The sequence below is a fragment of the Stegostoma tigrinum genome, chromosome 13, assembly GCF_030684315.1.
Source record: "Stegostoma tigrinum isolate sSteTig4 chromosome 13, sSteTig4.hap1, whole genome shotgun sequence".
In the NCBI taxonomy this organism is placed as follows: domain Eukaryota; kingdom Metazoa; phylum Chordata; class Chondrichthyes; order Orectolobiformes; family Stegostomatidae; genus Stegostoma; species Stegostoma tigrinum.
This window is the reverse complement of record NC_081366.1, coordinates 76,039,893-76,058,236: the sequence shown is the minus strand read 5'-3', so window position 1 is coordinate 76,058,236 and position 18,344 is coordinate 76,039,893. Positions and strand designations below refer to the sequence as shown.

The following is an 18,344-nucleotide window of genomic DNA, read 5'->3' as shown; positions in this document are numbered from 1 at the left end:
GCAAATAGAAGATAGGTGGAGATGAGACAGACAGGTCACAGAAGTTGGGATGGAGCCAGTAAAGGTGAGAGTATGTGGGGAGTTAGTGAGAAGATAGGTCAGTCCAGGGAGGACAGACAGGTCAAGGCGGCAGGATGAGGTTAGTAGGTAGGAGATGGGGGTGGGGCTTGGGGTGGAGGAGGAGATAGGTGGGAGGAAGGACAGGTTAGGGAGGCAGGGACAAGCTGGGCTGGTTTTGGGATGCGGTAGGGTCAGGGGAGATTTTGCTCCTCTGATGCTGCTTGGCTTGCTGTGTTCATCCAGCTCTACACCTTGTTATCTCAGATTCTCCAGCATCTGCAGTTCCTACTATCTCTGAACCAATCTTTCTTCACAGCTAAAATCCCCCATGCCAGGCAACATCCTAGTAAACCTCTTCTGTACCCATTCCAGAGTATCCATATCTTTCTGGTTGTGTGGTGACCAGAATTGTATGTAGTATTCCAAGTGTGGCCTAACTGAAGTTCTGTAATGCCACAGCATTACTTGCCTATCCTTATACTGAATGCCCCCTTTCAATGAAGGCAAGCATGTCATAGTTCTTTTTTATTCCTCTGTCTACCTGTAGTGCCACCTTCCGTGATCTGTGGATCTGCATATCAGTACTCCTAAGGGTTGTGCCATTCACTGTTTAATTTCTGCCTACAGTTCACCTTCCGACATGCGCCACCACAAATTTGCGCAGGGTTGTTGAAGTATATTTCTACATTGTGGGGAGAGTGTTTGAATTTGGGTTCTGATGCATCTGTGCCTCTTTCTATGCATCTGCTGCCAGATGGCCTGTGACATTATTGCATTTTATTGGCGGTTGCTGCTTGTGTATGTTGATTTTAAGCTTCAGTTTAGAAACTGATGCGACTGTTTCCACCTTTCTCATTTTATACAGGACATTTGAAAGAATGGATTAAGAAAGTACCACAGTGGTTTGCATCATAAGTCTGAAGATGACCACCTCCCAATAAAACCAGCAACACTGGAGCAAGGAACATGGCAAAGTGAGGGGATAAGTGTTCTGGAGGGAAGAGCTCGGTTGCTTTCTCACAGCACGTGGCGAAGTGCAGGAAGGTTACCATGGTAACCGTCATCACAGAGCAGCTACAGAAACAGAGTTTGGATGACCTGACTTGTAAAGCCTTTAATATTAACCTGGTAAGAGGACCTTGCACAACACCTATTGCCATTTATTTGCAATGTATGCAGTACAGTGAGGTCAAGCTTTTTTCCAATGTCTGTTTTAACCTGTTTTTAATAATTTTGCATGTCTCTGTAGGTAATTGTTGAGAACAACCATAACACTTTGATAACAGTCGCTGAGCACAAGTTGTTGCTAATGGTATTCAAGACGGAGATGCATGCCTGTACAATTTAAAGTAGAAACCTTTGCATTCAGTTACAAAACAAATTGCTGAAACTGAACCAGTGGAACAGCCTGTATGGTGGGGAGCATCAAAAGACATAAAGTGACCCCATTTTGGATTTCTTTTGTCCCATTTCATAATAAATGATCGAGCATTCAGTTCGCTCCTTTGGTAACTTCTGTTGTCCAGAGTGAGGCACATGGAAGATGTTGAGTTTCTCATAGGACTTCTGAAGCTAGTTCTGTTAGATTGGAGAGGAACTATATTATCTGCTTTTTCACTTTCCAGTCCCTTCTCACTCTGTCATACCATCCTGTTGTCTTGCCCTCTATTCCCATATTCTAGACACGTTGCTTGTGGGTTTTTTTTTACATGTGTGCGTTTTTGTGTGCCCTGCAGCCCTGGATACTGAGTCATCTTCCTTCTGGTAATCTTGGCTTGTGAAGACATGAATTTGGAAGTCTTCAAGCATTCTAATATAAAGCAGTTATTTTGACAACTAGCTGTCTGCTTAATAAAACTGGCGTACAGTTGACCTTGTATGGCATTAGTTTTAAAATTTCTTCTGTGGGATATTTTTGGCATGGCCTTCTGCAAATATTGATGCTTAAAAATACTGAACCACTCTTGAGGACCCTGTTTGAACTTTTTTCTTTTAAAAATGCCAATTATCTATAAGCAAGGAGAGCCATTGTTGCAGGATGCACATTCAAATGCAAACAGGAAATATGAAGTGAGCTTGAAAATCTATAATTTAAATACAGAAATCTTGATGGGCCCCCCTAGATTTCCTTCTCTTCCATCTTTAAAACAAGCCCCACTAAATCTTTTTGTTTCTTTCCTTCCTTCCTTCTATTAATAAGCTTTTCAGTAATGGCAACTGTTTTAACTTTTGCGCTGAGGCTGCAGTATGTCTTCTGTGCTTGACCTGTTCATGAGATGCGTTCATTCAGGAAAATCTTGGCCTGAATGTTAAGTCTCATATGTAATGAAGATTTCTTATCCATGTGGTAAGTTTGTGTAACTTTAAATAACAAGATTCTATATTGTGTTTTTTTTGCTTTTTTTGGTTAAAAAATAACCTGTTTGTGAAGTTGAAAATATGGGAGTGAAACACTTTTTCACATCTTACATTCAACATGTCATAGGCCTAGCTAAGGATAATGCTTCCTTTTGATCTGTTGCAGTGCGCACTACTCCTGAGAGTTAATGCTCATCAACATTTCCTCCCAGATATTTATTAAGTATTTAGGGTGGATGTGTACTGAGTACCTCAAAACTGGTTTGGTATCATCCTGCTATCACATTATATGTGATTAGATCTTTACTGTAAATAAACCTAGATGATATTGAGATAGTTTGACTGGTGTTTTGAGGATTGTATCGTGCAGTTCCATTCAGTTCTTTTCTGACTGAAAAATGCAACTGCCTTATCATAATGCAGAATAGGATAAGGATCCTCTAAACTGATGACAGATATCCTGCCCTTTGCTTTAGCCCACAACATTCTTAGATATTCTTCTATCTAAAAATAGGAAATCAATTTTATAATAAAATTGATATGCTTCTACCTAAAAATGGAAAATCAATTTTACAGTAAAATTCAGTACAGGAAATTCATTTCTATCACCGGCTCTATTTGAGCCTGTTTTATCCAATGCCTAATCAAAACCACTTACAAACTCAAAAGATTTCTGTGAAAGATCTGTAAAACTTCGGTGTTACAGTACTATTGTCATTCGATCCAGTATTGACTGGATCAGCCAACTGCACACTTGTAAAAAGTAATCTTTTACAAGCTGCTCTTCCATCCTCCAGCTGTAGGCAGAAAATGGGTGCTGGCAAATGCTCTGGCTCCCTTTCTCTTTGTTCTGGCTGGTGTGAAGAAGACAGTCATACCTAGCAGCTTGAGATCCTTTTGCCGCATAGCAAGTAACTGAGACTGCTCAATGGCAAGTAACATTGCCCTGCCTTTTAGGCATGACACTGATAGATTGAAGTGGCTCACCACCGTACTGTCTTGACTTGCTAATTCATTTTCACATTTCTTGGAAATAAGGTCCTAACAATTCATTTATGACTTCAGCATAACCTTGGTGGCTTTACAAAGGTGATAACATGCAGTGTAATGTATAAAAGGCAGTAATATTCAGATAAAATTGCAAGGGCATGCCCTTACATCACCTAGAGGTGCAGCGATCATTGCAACGGCATAGGATACACCTATAGCAGCACCACTAAACAGTGGAAATTACCATTGATAGCGCTGCATTTGTGACAAGCATGTATCGTTATCTGTTTGCCCATTGACCGTGACACAGGCAAAAATGAGTCGTCGCTTATCGTCTGTGTTGGTGCTCCAGTAGTTTCGGCTTTTGTGCTCTTTAGGGTAGATGCAGAGTTGAATGCTTTTGATGAGTTTCTATTAGCTAATAAACATGCACTGATGAACAACAAACTGAACAACAGCATTCATTGGTGTTGGTCTTCTGACAGATCAGAACTAGTGGATGTTAATCTTTAGTAGGATTTATATTATTTATATTGAATTATATATTTATGATATGAATATTTTGAAATGAGAAAGCCACTGGATTGGAACTTGATGTTAATTTCCTATTCGGTACACAATAAAGAACTGAAAATTGTATTGTTAATTGTGAATTGTAGGACTCTCTCTTCTTTTAGGATTATAACTTCTCTTTACCTCTCCCTTCTTGTTTAACAATCTAATTGTTTGAATGTGTTTAATCTGGTGCCTCTAAAGCTGAATTCACATGTGGATTAAATTCAGTTTGAATCCAAAAAATGCACACATTAACCCCTCATGGATCCCCACAATGTAGAAAGAGGCCATTCAGCCAATCGAGCCTTCACCAACCCTCCCAAGAGCAGGCTACCTAGATCTAACCCCCACCCTGTCCTTGTAACCCTGCATTTACAACGGCTAATCCAACTCGTCTACACATCCCTGGACAATATATACAACTTAACATGACCAAACCACCTTGTCTGCACATCTTTGGACTGTGGGAGGAAACCAGAGCATCCAACAGAATCTCGTGCAGACATGGGAAGAACGTGCTAACTCCACAAGACAAGTGCCCCAAGGTTAAATTCGAACCTGGATCCCTGGTGCTATGAATCCCTAACTGAGCAAAATCGTAAAATAAAGACTTTGTCCCCTCTATTTGTCATGATTTCTCCCTTGGTGAGAGAGCAATGTTATTTCTAATTTCCTGACTGTAGATCACTTGGCATGTTTCATTGGAGTGTACTTTTCTTCTTTGCCATGCTGCACCTGTTACCTTCCATATCACACTGTTCGACGCAGCCTTGTCTTTTTACACTGACTTATTTGGCTCTGCGCTATTGAAAATAGGAATGATTGTGAATTTTGTTCAATTATTTACCATTCTCAATTGGTGCAGAACTACAGAGTTTTAAATCTAATCCATTGGTGAGGGAGAGTTCTTACCAGTGTCTGCTGCATGTTGCTTCTGCAGTTTTGCTTGCATGTAGTCCTGTGTTGTCGTTGCAACAGTTTGTCAACTTTTTTTTTCGATATACCTGGTGCTATCCCTGGCATGCTTTCCCACACTGTTTGTTGAACAAAGGTTAACCGTTTGGCTTGATGGTAATGGTAGAATAAGGGATATGCTGTGCTGCAAGGTTACATTCAGTTCTGCTGTTGACAACCCACAGCATCTCATACAACATCCAGTTTTGAGCAGCTAGGTCTGATCTAAATCCGTCCCATTTAGCTGGATAGTACACTGTGGGAGACATTCAGAGTGTGAAGTCTCCACTAAGTCAGGTCAGTCCAACCTGTGAAGTACTGATGTTGCCGCTAAAGTTATTTGAGGAGGACAAGGTCAGGTAGGTTTTTCCCTTGAATTGACTCTCTCGGCATGTGGCAGGCACCATCTGGCAGACTTGTCCTTCGGTTAGATCAGTAGTGACACTGATAAGACAATAAAAGTTGATGGGCAATTCCTATATCTGGACAGCAACCTTTTCCAGAAAATTCATCACTGAAGAGGAGGTCAGGCATAGATAAGCTGTGCTCACACACCATGATCTTCAGTGAGCGAGGTCTGTATAAGAGGACAAAGACTTTAGTTGACAGCAATGTTGTTGTCGCCATCTTTCTTTATGGCATTGAGACTTGCTGGGAAATTTTACACTAGTGGTGCGTCCACAGGATACTCAGTTAAGCGAGAAATCAGATGACTCAGCACCCAACATATTCACCAAAGCTAATTCCTCCAACTATGATCATGCGAAATCTGCTCCACTGGTCCATGTGCTTCATCCCCATCTGTATTAAGGATGGCACCCAATCGCGAAGGACAGAGAGCGTGTTTTCAGGCACTCCATTGGCCTAATTGTAAAGGGAACAAATTGACAATTGTGTTTGGGAGAAACTTGCCACAAAACTATACATGTGACAGCATCTTAACGATCACGTTGCAACACAGTCAAGAACTAATTTCTGTGAATTCTGATGAGCAGTCTGTGACATTGACTGCAGAGTATGATTTTTGTACATATGACTATGTCAAGTTGCTTGACTCATCTGTGGGACACCTCTCTCAATTTTGGCACATAGCACCACTCGTGCAGGATTGGTTGTCATTCAGGTGCCTAAGTCTGTCTATTTTTGTTACGGTTTGACATTTTGTGTGACAGCCGTTTGATAGTCTAGCAAGCCATTCTTTTTCAGAAGGCAGTTAATACTGCCCCACATGAAATGCCTGGACCTGTGCTAAGGTGCTACTTTTATTTCATTGTTGAACACTTTGGGACTTTCCAAAAATTTGTGACAAGGTCTTCAAGGCTCTATATTTGAAGTGTTCTATTCACAAATATTCTGTTAATTTCTCTAGTCAACACCAACAAACCAAGATGGCCCCCTCATTTTCAGGACAAAAACACAAATGTAAATCTGTGGCCCTTTTTGGTTTGTACAGTTATATCAGTAACTACTTCCTTGATTTGTCTTACACAAATAAAGACTTTTTTAGATACAAAAGTGAAGGAATTTGGAATTTTGTTCTTTGAACAAAGGTTGTAGTTGCAAGGCATGCAACAGTCACTGACTCATGCTTATGTTGAAAGCAATCTTAAGTGCCCCTACAGTTTGACACAGACAAGCTGACCCAAGCGACAATTCACAGTGGCAGCAATCAGTGCTTTTGATCTTTGGACAAAATCCTTTTACATCAAAACCGTACTGCTACTTGCTAAATTTACTTTGCATGCAGATAGCTTATCCATGTGGAATAGCTGCATTTTGTTTCCCGTACTCTGACCAAGATGGATAAATACAGTGAGCTCGAGCAATCTATCCATGAGCAATCATTCAGTGATGTACATCTATTGGTACCTGTTGATGTTAAGAAGCTTTGACTTGCTGTGCAGTGTGTGTTGGCTCAGAGAGTCCTTGGTGCTTGGAGTTTGTCCATGCTGATGGTTTATAAAGTAAACATAGGTAACACCTGATCCCTCCAAACTCTGTTAGTTTCTGACAGTGATCCTAAACTTAAGGTCCTTGGACAGCTCTGCTGAAGTCAGCCTAGTGCAGTTGAAAATAAATACTTTGCTGAAGGAAACAGATGGAGGTGTCCAAAATAAAGTACGTACTGGAAATGATTCTGGACTTATACTCCCAACATCTGCACCTGCCATTCCTTCTTGATTCTTGTCTATCATTTCCACCGTAAATTCCTGTCTTTGGGACATCTGCAATGTCTACTTCTGGGAAGTAATATTTGAGGAAAAGCTGCACCTTCTCCTGGCTATAAGCTGGTTAAACACATCGGACAGCAAGCATGAACAGTTGAACAACCATTACCTTGATGTTAACTCTGTTTTCTCCTTCGCAGATGCTGCCAGACCTGCTGAGCTTTTCCAGCAACCTTGTTTTTGTTCGTTATCTTGATAGATTCAGTCAAAGTGTTACGCTGCAAGCGAGACACTCCTGAGTGCTTTAAAATGTTTTCTGTTTTCCTCTGGGACGGACCTTGGTGGGGAATCCGGAATATCTGAATTCACTTCTGGAAGATGTGGTAGACTGATCTTAGATTAGAAGCCTCCTCCTAGATCTAGCATTGATGCCGCTTTTTTTTTAGCAACAAGAACCAACCATAACAAATCTTATGGAGCAGGCATTGATTTAGGCATGTTATCGTCTTCAAAATGCAAAGAGTCTTTAGAAGTCTCATTTGGAATGCACGTCTTAATTTGGATTTTGAATTGGTATCTAAAATGCTCTCCCACAAAATAAACCCAGTTTTCCAAGGAAAACCGCAAGCCAACGGAAGGGTTAAATCTGTTAATTCACCGATAAGGATGTCATGAAGTCACTTGATACCATGACTTTGTGGGTGAAAGCACCTGCTTAGGAGACTCTGAATTAAAATCTCCAGGAGCAAATAGCTTTAACTTAAGAGGTTTCTGTGGTTTAATGGTTGTGTCTCTGGGCCAGAGGAAACCTCAACACTTATTCATTTCTCATGTTTCAAGGGATCTAGGATAAAGCAGCAGATTGCTAACAGACCAGTGAATGCTATTGTGTTGCAGGACAGAAACCCAGATGGGTAGAATAAGCTAATGCTATGAATTCTGTGACTATTTCCTGCCATTGTTTAGCCAGGTTTCAATTGACCAGTTTTGTTAGATTTCAGAGTTGGGCTGCAACATAGAATGGATTGGTCCTCCAGTGCATGCAAGAACTTTTGGCCTTATGATTAGCATAAAGAAAACCAAAGTGATGTACTGGTCTGCTCCAGGAAAGCCCTATCTTGATCTCAGGGTACCCATTCCATGTTCAGAACTTGACAACAGTGCTAAATTCACTTATCTGGGAAGCATGTTCTCGCTCGAGCTATGTACCAAACTGTTAGCCTCTGTAGCAATGGTCCTGCCCGTATAATTCTGCACCTGAAAGACTTGGGCCATATATCAGAAACATGCCAAGAAACTGTGCCACTTCCACAGGTATATGATTTATTTTCACCCAGAAGGTAATTGGATTCTTAAACTTACTGCGTCAAGTTATGGTAGTTGCAGAAACGGCACATTTTAGAAGTACTCGTGAGTTTACTTGTAGGACCAAGAACCTAGCATTGAAAATAGGATGAGGCTAGACAGCTTCATGATGGCTGGGTCAAACACAATGGCCTTATTTGAGCTCTGTAAATTCTTACTAGCAAAGGTTAGTGGCATCTAGAGTGTTGTTGTCGATGGAGGAATGCTGAACGTTGGAGGACAATGTGGGAATATCTCTGGGTAGCATCAAAGGTGATATCTGGGTCACAGCTAGTCTCCTACTGTAAGGAAGGATATTGCTTGTGTTTGAGGCTGTTCAGAAAAGGTTAATTATTGAATAAAGGTATTGCCTTATGATACAAGGCTGTACTCATTGGACTTCAGAAGCATGAAGGAAGTTCTTATTGAAACATACGAGATGCTGTGAGGGAGTTTGGTGGGGTAGACACATCAATGATATTTCCCTTTGTGCGGAATATGGAGTTAGGGGTTACAGTTTGAAAATAAAAAGTCTCTTGTTAAGATGAGAAGAAATTTCCTCTGAGTCATTACTCTACGAAATCCTCTATCCAGAGCATAGTGGAGGCTGAGTCATTTACATTCATGGCTGAGATAGGTGAAGTTTTGATCTATAAGGGAATCAAGGGTTATCAGGAGCTAGCAGGAATGTACAATTAGGGCAATGATCTTATTGAGTGGTGGAGCAGGCTCAAGGGACTAGATAGCTTTCTCCTGCTTCTGTTCCTTGAGTGGTTTTTGGAAATTTCTGAAAATTGGGTGGCAGGATGAAACATCAGACAACTGAGCTCACCCAAGCTGGCATGCCACGCATTTGCATCATTTTGGGATTGTCACATCTGAGCAGATTTAGTCATGTATCTGTAACACCTGACACTTTGTTACCAAATCAGTTTACATGGTGAGACTGTGGTGCATACTCACGTTCTTTCTCATTCCACGACTGCACGGGCCACAACAAAATAAAAATCATTTTTCCAGTTACCAAGGTAACCAATTAAATACTTCCATTTAAAAGATTTCTTGGTCAAGTTTCTTATGAAACAAAAACAAAATGTCTTGTCAAACAAAGTATTCAGTAAAGATCCAGTAATTGATTCATTCACACAATGACTAGTTAGGGAACAGGAGGTATTTGTTCTTCCTCTCATTCCAGAGTTCTTCCTTGCTGTCTAGGATGAAGGACAAAATATGCAGATTGTGTGCAGGAATTGGTTTTCTGGAGGAAAAAAAACACTTTGTGGTCAATGTGCTTTGAAAATTTTATTTTCTTTGTGGTTCTGTAGCATATGGTCAAGATACTGTTAGTGAGCATTTCTGTTAAGTCTTGCAGGCACGGCTCTCTCAGGAAATATAATCTTGAGGTGCTCTTTCAAAAGAGCAAATAGATTTCACCCCTGAACTGATATAAAGGATTTTCTTTCCAGAAATGGTCAAATTGAACTAGGCCACTTGTTCTGAAGCTCGCATTCCCCTCCAACTCGGCTTGTTCTTTAGCAGGCTTTCCTCCAACTTGGCTTGTTCTTAGCAGGCTTTTCTTCAATCTAACCAAATTTAAAAAAAAACACTTCTCCAGGCCAGATAGACTTCAAAAACATTCCCAACAGGATCTGTAGCAAAATAAACAGTTGTCCCGAGACATGTTATTTCTCGGCCGCCTTGTTTAAAAATCTACAATGCCCACCATGAACTTCAAATGACAGCTTTTAAATAAACCACTCCAAGTGTGACCACAATCCTTCTAAACTTAAGTCCTCCAAGAAATACTCAAGTGTCTTCATACCAATGGTTTCACCACAAAATGTGGTCCTTATGCCTTTGTGACTGGCACTTTGAAGGTGCGGTTCACCCAATACCATTCTCTTTATGGCTGTGCACAGTTTTCATTTTCAGGTAATGCACCACTTCCCTCCTGAATTTCTTGTTTGATCCTGCCTCCATCACCCACTTAGCACATTCCTGATCCTCCTCATGCGTTGCATGAAAATATTTTTCCTGTTGTGGCACAGTTTCTTTTGTCATTTACCTTAACTCTGCATACCCTTGTTTTCAGTCCTTCCACTGTGGGAACATTTTCTCCTCCATCTGCTTTATCCGGACCCTGCTTTATTTTGAATGCTCCTTTCAAATGTTGTCCCAGCTTTATGTTCCCCAAGGAGAACTGTCCAATTTCTTCAATCTACCTATGTATCTGACATTCTTGATTTGAAACATTACACTTCCTGATGTGTTTTGACAGGATGGATGAGGAATGCTGTTTCTTGTTGCAGAGGTCATGGTTTGAAAAGAAGAGATAACCATAAAAGGCAGAGGTGATACAAAATTGTTTTGCACAGAAGGCCATGGGTCTTTGGAGCTGTTTTCCCCAAAAGGTGGTGTAGCCAGAATCTTTGAAAAGTTTTAAGATGAGGCTGATTGATTTTTCAACAAACAAAGGGGTGAAAAGCTAGTTCAGCAGGCATGCAGAATAATCAGATGAGCCGTGATCTTATTGAATGATGAAACCGGTTGAGCAGGCTGGAGGGCCTACTCCTCTTGTGTGTGTTCCCATGTCCTCACAGCAGACTCATTTCCAGAAATGTTGCTTCTACTCCCTCTCATGTCTTCACGTTCTTCCTGTTGTTTGGCGTCCAGAATGGGACACTAGTATCCAGATGAGGCTGAAATACATTTTAGATGACTTCAAGATAACTTCCTTACTTTTGTACTCTATCCCTGTAAATAAGGGCTAGGATGCTGTATGCCTTATTAACCACCAGCTTAAACCTGTCTGACACCTTCAATGTTTTGTGCACACACATACTTGGACCCCTCTGCTGCACTCTTTTTAGATTGTATCTTATACTTCATATGTATATGTATTTATGTTCATTTTGTTTTGTAACACATACTGAGATCTATCTTTGATCTTTCAGCCTCTGCCTGACAGTGCAAACAAAGATAGTTGCTGGAATCCATACCGGTTTATACCAGGTAGGTACACTTATTTAATTCTGTGATGCAGTACCTGACCTATATTTGTAGAGTTACATGGTAATTCACAAAAGGGTTATTCTTCTTCAGTGCTTCCTTTCAGAATTGAAACAGACGCACTACTTGAGGCAGAATGTTGTTTGATCTGGAGAAAGAGAATGGGTCTCCATTGTAGATTTTGCAGCGACCAGGATAGAATGCAATTCTTCTCAATTAATTGCAGTTTTTTATTTGTTTCCCCATTTGACTTTCTACTCACTGTATGGTACTTCACGTTTGAAGTCTAGTTGACTGGCTAAGGCCCATGATATAGCACAAAGCAGCACTAATAGAAGTTGGAAAGAAATGAATGGTGGAGGAGTGATTAGATAATGTCAAATCCGTTTTAAAAGCCTCACAGGCTTAAGAGAAGCAAAAACAGAGGGTTCTACACTTTGGCAGGTTCAGAAAGAATCAGAGTAGGACAAGTTAGGCGTGATTCATGTCTTACAGATGTGAGCTTTTTTTAAGAGATGTCTTCTGTTTCCGCCTAGCAGTTGGCACCAATGATGGCATATATCCATATGTTCTGATGGTGGAGCCAAGGAGTGGAACAGTGAATAGTAGTTCGGAGGTTAAAAGTAGATCTCTCGTTTTATGGTGTCTCATGCTAGCTTTGCCCTTTGCTGTTAAGTGTTGAGTAAATTCGTCCTCTGTTCTGTTCCACTGTCACCACCCCCAGCTGTACGCAAGTTTAAAGTACAACATGAAGAAAATTCTGCAGTATTAGGCCCAGGTTCCAATGCAAACTTTACTTTAAAAATAGAACAGGGCGGTATCTTTCTTTAAATTTGCTGCCAATTCCACTCCACTGAGATGTGATACACTAGTTTCCTTGGTGAGCACAACTTGGTAATTTTCTTAACAAAAACAGAAATTGACAAAGCACAGCGGCCCTGGCAGCATTTGTGGAGAGAAAGCAGAGTTAATGTTTCAGGTCCGATGCATCCTTCTTCAGAATGTTGACACCATTTCTCTGTCCATGGATGCTGCCAGACCTGCTGAGTTTCGCCAGCACTTCTGCTTTGTTTCAGATTTTCTGCATTCGCAGTTCCTTATCGATTACGTCTTTTGAGAGTTGCATAATCTGTACAGGGATTAAATGAAGTGCAGGCAAGTCATGATCGAGTTTTAAAAAAAATTCTTTTGTCATCAGCCTTCACTTGTCGTACCTTTTGTACATGCACAAAAAACGATGGCTGCAGACATCTCACATTCTGTGTGGGGAGGCGTACAGTATTTTCCGAAAGCATGCATTAGATAAAGTTCGGAGTTCAATCACGGTTGCTGACCTTGGTCTGGTTGACTAACTTTGTATTTTTACTAAACACTTGGTTCTTTCATAGCACATTTTCTTTTTGCAAATAATCTTTGTCATATAATAAGCTGTACATCCCTTAATCATTTTGTTTGCTTTCTTTAATTCTTAAAGCTGCTTCTGAATCGTAGCAGCAGGCAGATTGTGCAGAATTCTTCAGGCAGTCATGTATTAAATCACAATGGAATCGTAGGAGGATTTTGGAACTTGCTACCCATGTGCTGAGTTATTTGCTTTGAACTTCCAAGCTCTAAAGCAGAAATACAAAAATAAGGAAAGGGGAGTCCAGAGATATCCATATTTGGTTACCTCCTGTTTCAGGAAACTTCCAGTTGAGATGCATACTGTTCTTCTTGCTGGCGAGGCAATAAAGCTGGAAGAACGATGATACTAACTCTCCATTCACCATTAACCTGTTCAGCTAACCCTCAAAGATGAGAACCTGACTGTCATTTCAAGTTATGTTCGATGTTTTAATTTTTAATTTAAAATGCTGTTGTGATTTATTTGTATCTTTTTACAGTCTTTTTGTCTTAATTTTCAAATAGTGATTTCAAATAATTAGTGATGATGATGATATCAGATATAATTGCTGACCCAATGTAAGTGAGGTGAATTAGTCTCGGGTACAGATGGCTATTGCAGGTTATCTGTGTGCATGTGTGTCTGTGTGTGTAAGTGTTGCTTCAGGTGCTTCATTATTGTGTTGTTTAGCACTGCTTGACATGTGAATGTGAACATTGGTTGCTGTTTAGTTTTTTTTTGGAGAGTAATTGTTAGTAATTTTTTTTGTTTTGCAGCTTGTTTATTCTCAAATCGCAGAGTGATTCTTGGGGGACTGGGAAGTGCTACTGATTTGTGGCTTCAACTTTAATCCAGCTAATTCTAGACAGACTCCCAAGTTTTTGTTTATTAGCCTAGCTATAAGAATCCATGTTTAGTTCTGGGCAACTGCAGTCTTTTGCTGCTAAACTATCCCTGATTAGCCACAAGCGCAATCTGTCGTAAAGTAAAAATGTGGCAAATGGATTAATGGTGCACTGGGGAGTGCTTCACTGAGTTTGAGGATACAATGCCGTTTAATTAACCTGGAAGTAGAAGAAAACTTTGAAGTTTTAAGTAAGCACTATTTGAAAAGTGTGGGTCATTACTGTGGTCACTGCTGATAATAATGCACCTGTATGTCTTAAGTGTGGAGGAACCGGTGTTGGACTGGGGTCGATGAGGTTAAAAATCTCACAACGTCAAGTTATAGTCCAACAGATTTACTTGAAGACACAAGCTTTCAAAGTCTTGCTCCTTCCTCAGGTGGCATCAGACACAGAACCTATAAGCAAAAGGTTGTAGAACTGATGAGAATATATTAAACAAACCTAAGATGGTTGTTAGAAAGGATTAAAATGCAAATCCCCAGAATTGCTTTTAAGTCACTGCCCTGAGATAACTAAAGGTTTTATCAGTTCCCTCAGTATACCAGAGGTGACATCCCAGGTCAGGCAGTGTATTTTAGTTATGAGGCCTTGGTTAGAATCTGGCAGTGTATCAACTTGGCATCAGACTGGTTTTATTTCCAAAGTAGGAATTAATAAAATGCCACATTGACTGCTCACAAATGGTGTGCATTTTAACAAAATAAAATGTATCTGATTTATATGTGAGGGAGAATGTGAGAGTGTGTGTGTGTGTGAGAGTGTGTGTGTGAGTGTGAGAGAGAGGGAGGGCTGTGGGGGGTGTGCAGGGGTGGTTGGTGATGTTGTGTGGGGGGTGGGTTGGTGTGTGAGAGTGTATTGTGTTTTGGGGTCATCTGTAGTGCAGCCCGAACCCACGATCCAGGATGTGGTTTTTCCCATGGGTACCAAACATAGATTAAGATGTATTTGCATTCGCTGATGTCTTCTGTCTTTTTTGCAATGGTTTTCTGTTGACCAAATAGTGACTCCACTTTCACTTGTTTGTGGGGGTAGGGATTGATAGAACATAACGAGGGTCAATATACTTTGTTCTAAATACAGTCCAAACAGCCTTACTAACTGTGTTAGCCTAGCAGGATAAACTGTAGTGATAGTCAGTGTCCTATTGTGATTTCAGCTGGTCAAGTTTGCGTTTAGAATTGATAATCCAATCTTAGTTCTTGCCAATCTGTGTACCTGTTTTCTGGTCTTAACCGTGTCTCTATAAGAAGATTGTGTAGACTGGGACTATACTCATTGGAATTTAGAAGAATGAGGAGGGGATCAGATTGTTAACATCACAAGATAGAAACATGTAAAATTATAAAGAGAATAGATAAGATAGAAGCAGGGAGACTGTTTCCACTGGCAGGTGAAACTAGAGCTAGAGGGCATAGCCCAAAATAAGGAGGAGCAGATTTAGGACTGAATTGAGGAGGAACTTCATCCACAGGGTAGTGAATCTGTGGAATTCCACAATAGCACTGATGAATCTATGAAAAGATCAGCCATGATCTTATTGAATGATAGAGCAGGCTAAATGGGTCAGGTGGCTCCTGCTTCTATTTCTTATGTTCTTGTGTTCTTCACTTTTTGGCTTCTTAAGGAATTGCCTGGAATTGGAACCTGCCATCCATAAAGTATGTAAAGATACAGCAGTGATTGTATCAAAGTCAGGCATGTGGACCTCACAGAATATGAGTTCCTTGATTGGACACCCGACTAACCATTCCAATAGGGGAGCCCTGCCTGATACATAACCAAGAGTGTCAGAGGTTCTGTTCAACCTGAGAGCTGGTTCTGAGGGAGCTGGATCAGTTTCAAGGACACTCCACATGTAAATAAAGGATAACTTGGCGAAGAGATACCAGCCTCTCTGGGGTTATTTCACATACGAGTAGTGGAATTAGTAAAGATTAAGTTTTAATGGGGCACAAATCTCAATGTTCTGCATTTAGATACGGTTCTCCTTTTAAGTTGGTCAAACAATTAGATTTGACAAATTCTGCATTTCAACTAATTGAAGTTTTTAGTGCCACATGTCACAACTTAAAACGAACTGGTTATATATCAGGGTTGGATCACATTTCTCTACAACCTTTGCTGAATAAAAAGTGAAAGTGCAAAGTCAAACTTTTGATAAAGCGTCTCAGGAAATTGTGCCAAGAGCAAGTTGATCTATTTTCCTCATTTAAGAAAAAGAAACACCTGCCTTTCCTTGAATGGTCAGCAATGCCAATAGTAAAGTCAAGCCAATCAGGGCTAACTAGAAGTGAATGCTGGAGGGATATAAAATGTGTTTTTAGTGGGAGTGGGGGAGAGGACTGGAAATACCCCTTTTTCATTCATGAATGCAGCAATTCTTGCATTCTCTACTCAATCTTCATTCCCAGCTCAATTTAGTAACTGAACATGTAGGGTCACTTCTTGGAAGAGAGTTATCACAGCAAAACATGCTAACGGTATTAAGTTTTCAGCAAAATAGTGTTTGAGAATGGGAACAGTCACTTAGTTGTATATCCCGGAAACAGGCCCATCTTGTCCGTGATGACCAGATATCCTAAATTAATCCAGTCCTGTTTACCAGCATTTGGCCCATATCCGTCTAAACTCTTCCTACTCATATACCCATCCACATGCCTTTTAAACATTGTAATGGTACCAGCCTCCACCGCTTCCTCTGGCAGCTCATTCCATACACGCACCACCCTCTGCGTGAAAAGATTGCCCCCTTAGGTCCCTTTTTAATTCTTTCCCCTCTCACGTTAAACCTACACCCCTCTAGGTTCGGACTCCCCTACCCTGTGGAAAAGACCTTGTCTATTCACCCTACCTATGCCCCTCATAATTTCATAAACTTCTATAAGGTCACCCCTCAGCCTCTTGAGATATCTAGAGATATATTTTCACTGATGAGGCACTAATGTGAAATTGGGACACAGATTCACCAAAAGTTGTCTCAGTACGTGAACAGTAATAAAGCAATAGTAAATAGTTGTGGTCTGGAATGGTGATCTAGAATTTGAGTATTTCTGAAAACGGACTTGTCAAAGTTTTCATCTTGCATTCATTGAGAAAGGTACAAGAACATCAAAATTCAAAAGGATTTATAACTTATACTCATGAAAACAGAGCACTGATTGGTTAGCAAGTGCCCTGGAAAATGACCCAGGGAATGGTCTTTATTGTAAGAATTATTATTGAAGGGATGTGCGTGTCACTATGTTTGGAGACCTCAGAACATGCTGTTCAATTTTAAATGTGGTTCTGTAATTGGACAACAGTTATCAAACAATTATGAGTTTGCTAGGCATTACACTAACAATCAATTTAGTTTGCAGTCAGGCTACCAATGTAGCTCACTTATGCTTGCCAGAAGCTCTGGATCTAGCTGTAAGGGCCTACTTTCCGTAAACAGAACATGCCCAGGTATTAGAGATAATGGGAACTGCAGATGCTGGAGATTCCAAGATAATAAAATGCCCAGGTATTGTGCCTTTTTCAATTAGACAAAAACATAGGGATTAACTTACTGTTGTATCCCCTGTGGCATTGCCTTGACCAATTGGGAGTCCAATCGTCAACCAGTCGTACACTGTAAATTACAGTTCCCTTTGAAATTTGATACTCTTACATCTGTCCTAATGAGTGCAAGTCAAAAAACAAAATTGTGGCAGTTAAGGAATCACAAATGGCCAGGACCAAATTGTTTCAGTGTCAGGATTTTGCAGGAAATATGTGAGAACAATACAGCTTCCATAATTACGAACTTCCAGTTACTTTAATTTAAGAATCACTTCCTTTGGATTGGAAAAATTGCACATCTAAATAAGGTGAGGGGCAGAAACAATTTCAAGACTAGTTAGTGTGACATCAGTTGTCAGGAAATTCGTGAGTGACAGAAGGCGTTGGATTTTCAGCTCATCAGAGCAAACCAGCGTAGGCATTGGATGGAGGAGAATGCCTATGGATCTTTATCAAGATAAAATATTCTGGTTGTTCAAAAAAAAATAAAATCGCTTGATTCTGAAGTTGAACTACATCGAATTAAGAACACATTGTTGATCTGCTTAGAGGCTGTCTCAGCAGCTGGAAAAAGAATAGGGATAAAGGGTAGATAGTTGATGTAAATCATGCCACATTGTTGATTTGCACTTGACTCATAGAAAGCTTGCATGCAAACTTGGTTAAGAAGTTGGAATGGTTAAGGATAAATTGGCTTTTATGTTTTGCAAAGGGATTGTAGTGTCCAGGTAAGGAAGGCTTGAACATTTTATAGGACTTTTATGAGACAGCATCTGGAATATTGTGTGCTTTTGCCCTCCTTTCTTTAAGGAAGGATACAAAGGCCACTATAGAAGTGTAACACTTGATTGCTGAGATAAAATGACTTCGATAAGAATAAATTGGGGTAGAATGAACACACATTCTCTGCAGCTTAGAAAAATTAACAGTGATCTTTTGAAACATGTGAAATGCTTAGAGGGTTTACAGGTGGGTGGAACAAGGTGACATAGCCTCCAAGTAAGTGACTAGCATTTAGAATTGAGATGAGGAGCAGGGGAAAAAATCTGCCATCCTTCTCTTCCCTGGCCT

General features: G+C 40.3%; 1 protein-coding gene across 1 annotated transcript in view; it reads left to right on the top strand.

Moving 5' to 3' along the window:
• The window catches only part of LOC125458318 (protein FAM53A-like), a 142,815-nt gene that overhangs the window by 76,670 nt on the left and 47,801 nt on the right, over nucleotides 1–18,344 (top strand). Inside the window, exons 2-3 of the mRNA XM_048543510.2 lie at nucleotides 926–1,188; nucleotides 11,384–11,441. Of these exons, the coding sequence (XP_048399467.1) occupies nucleotides 1,111–1,188; nucleotides 11,384–11,441 (136 nt within the window). The 5' untranslated portion in view covers nucleotides 926–1,110. The remainder of the gene's footprint in view (nucleotides 1–925; nucleotides 1,189–11,383; nucleotides 11,442–18,344) is intronic.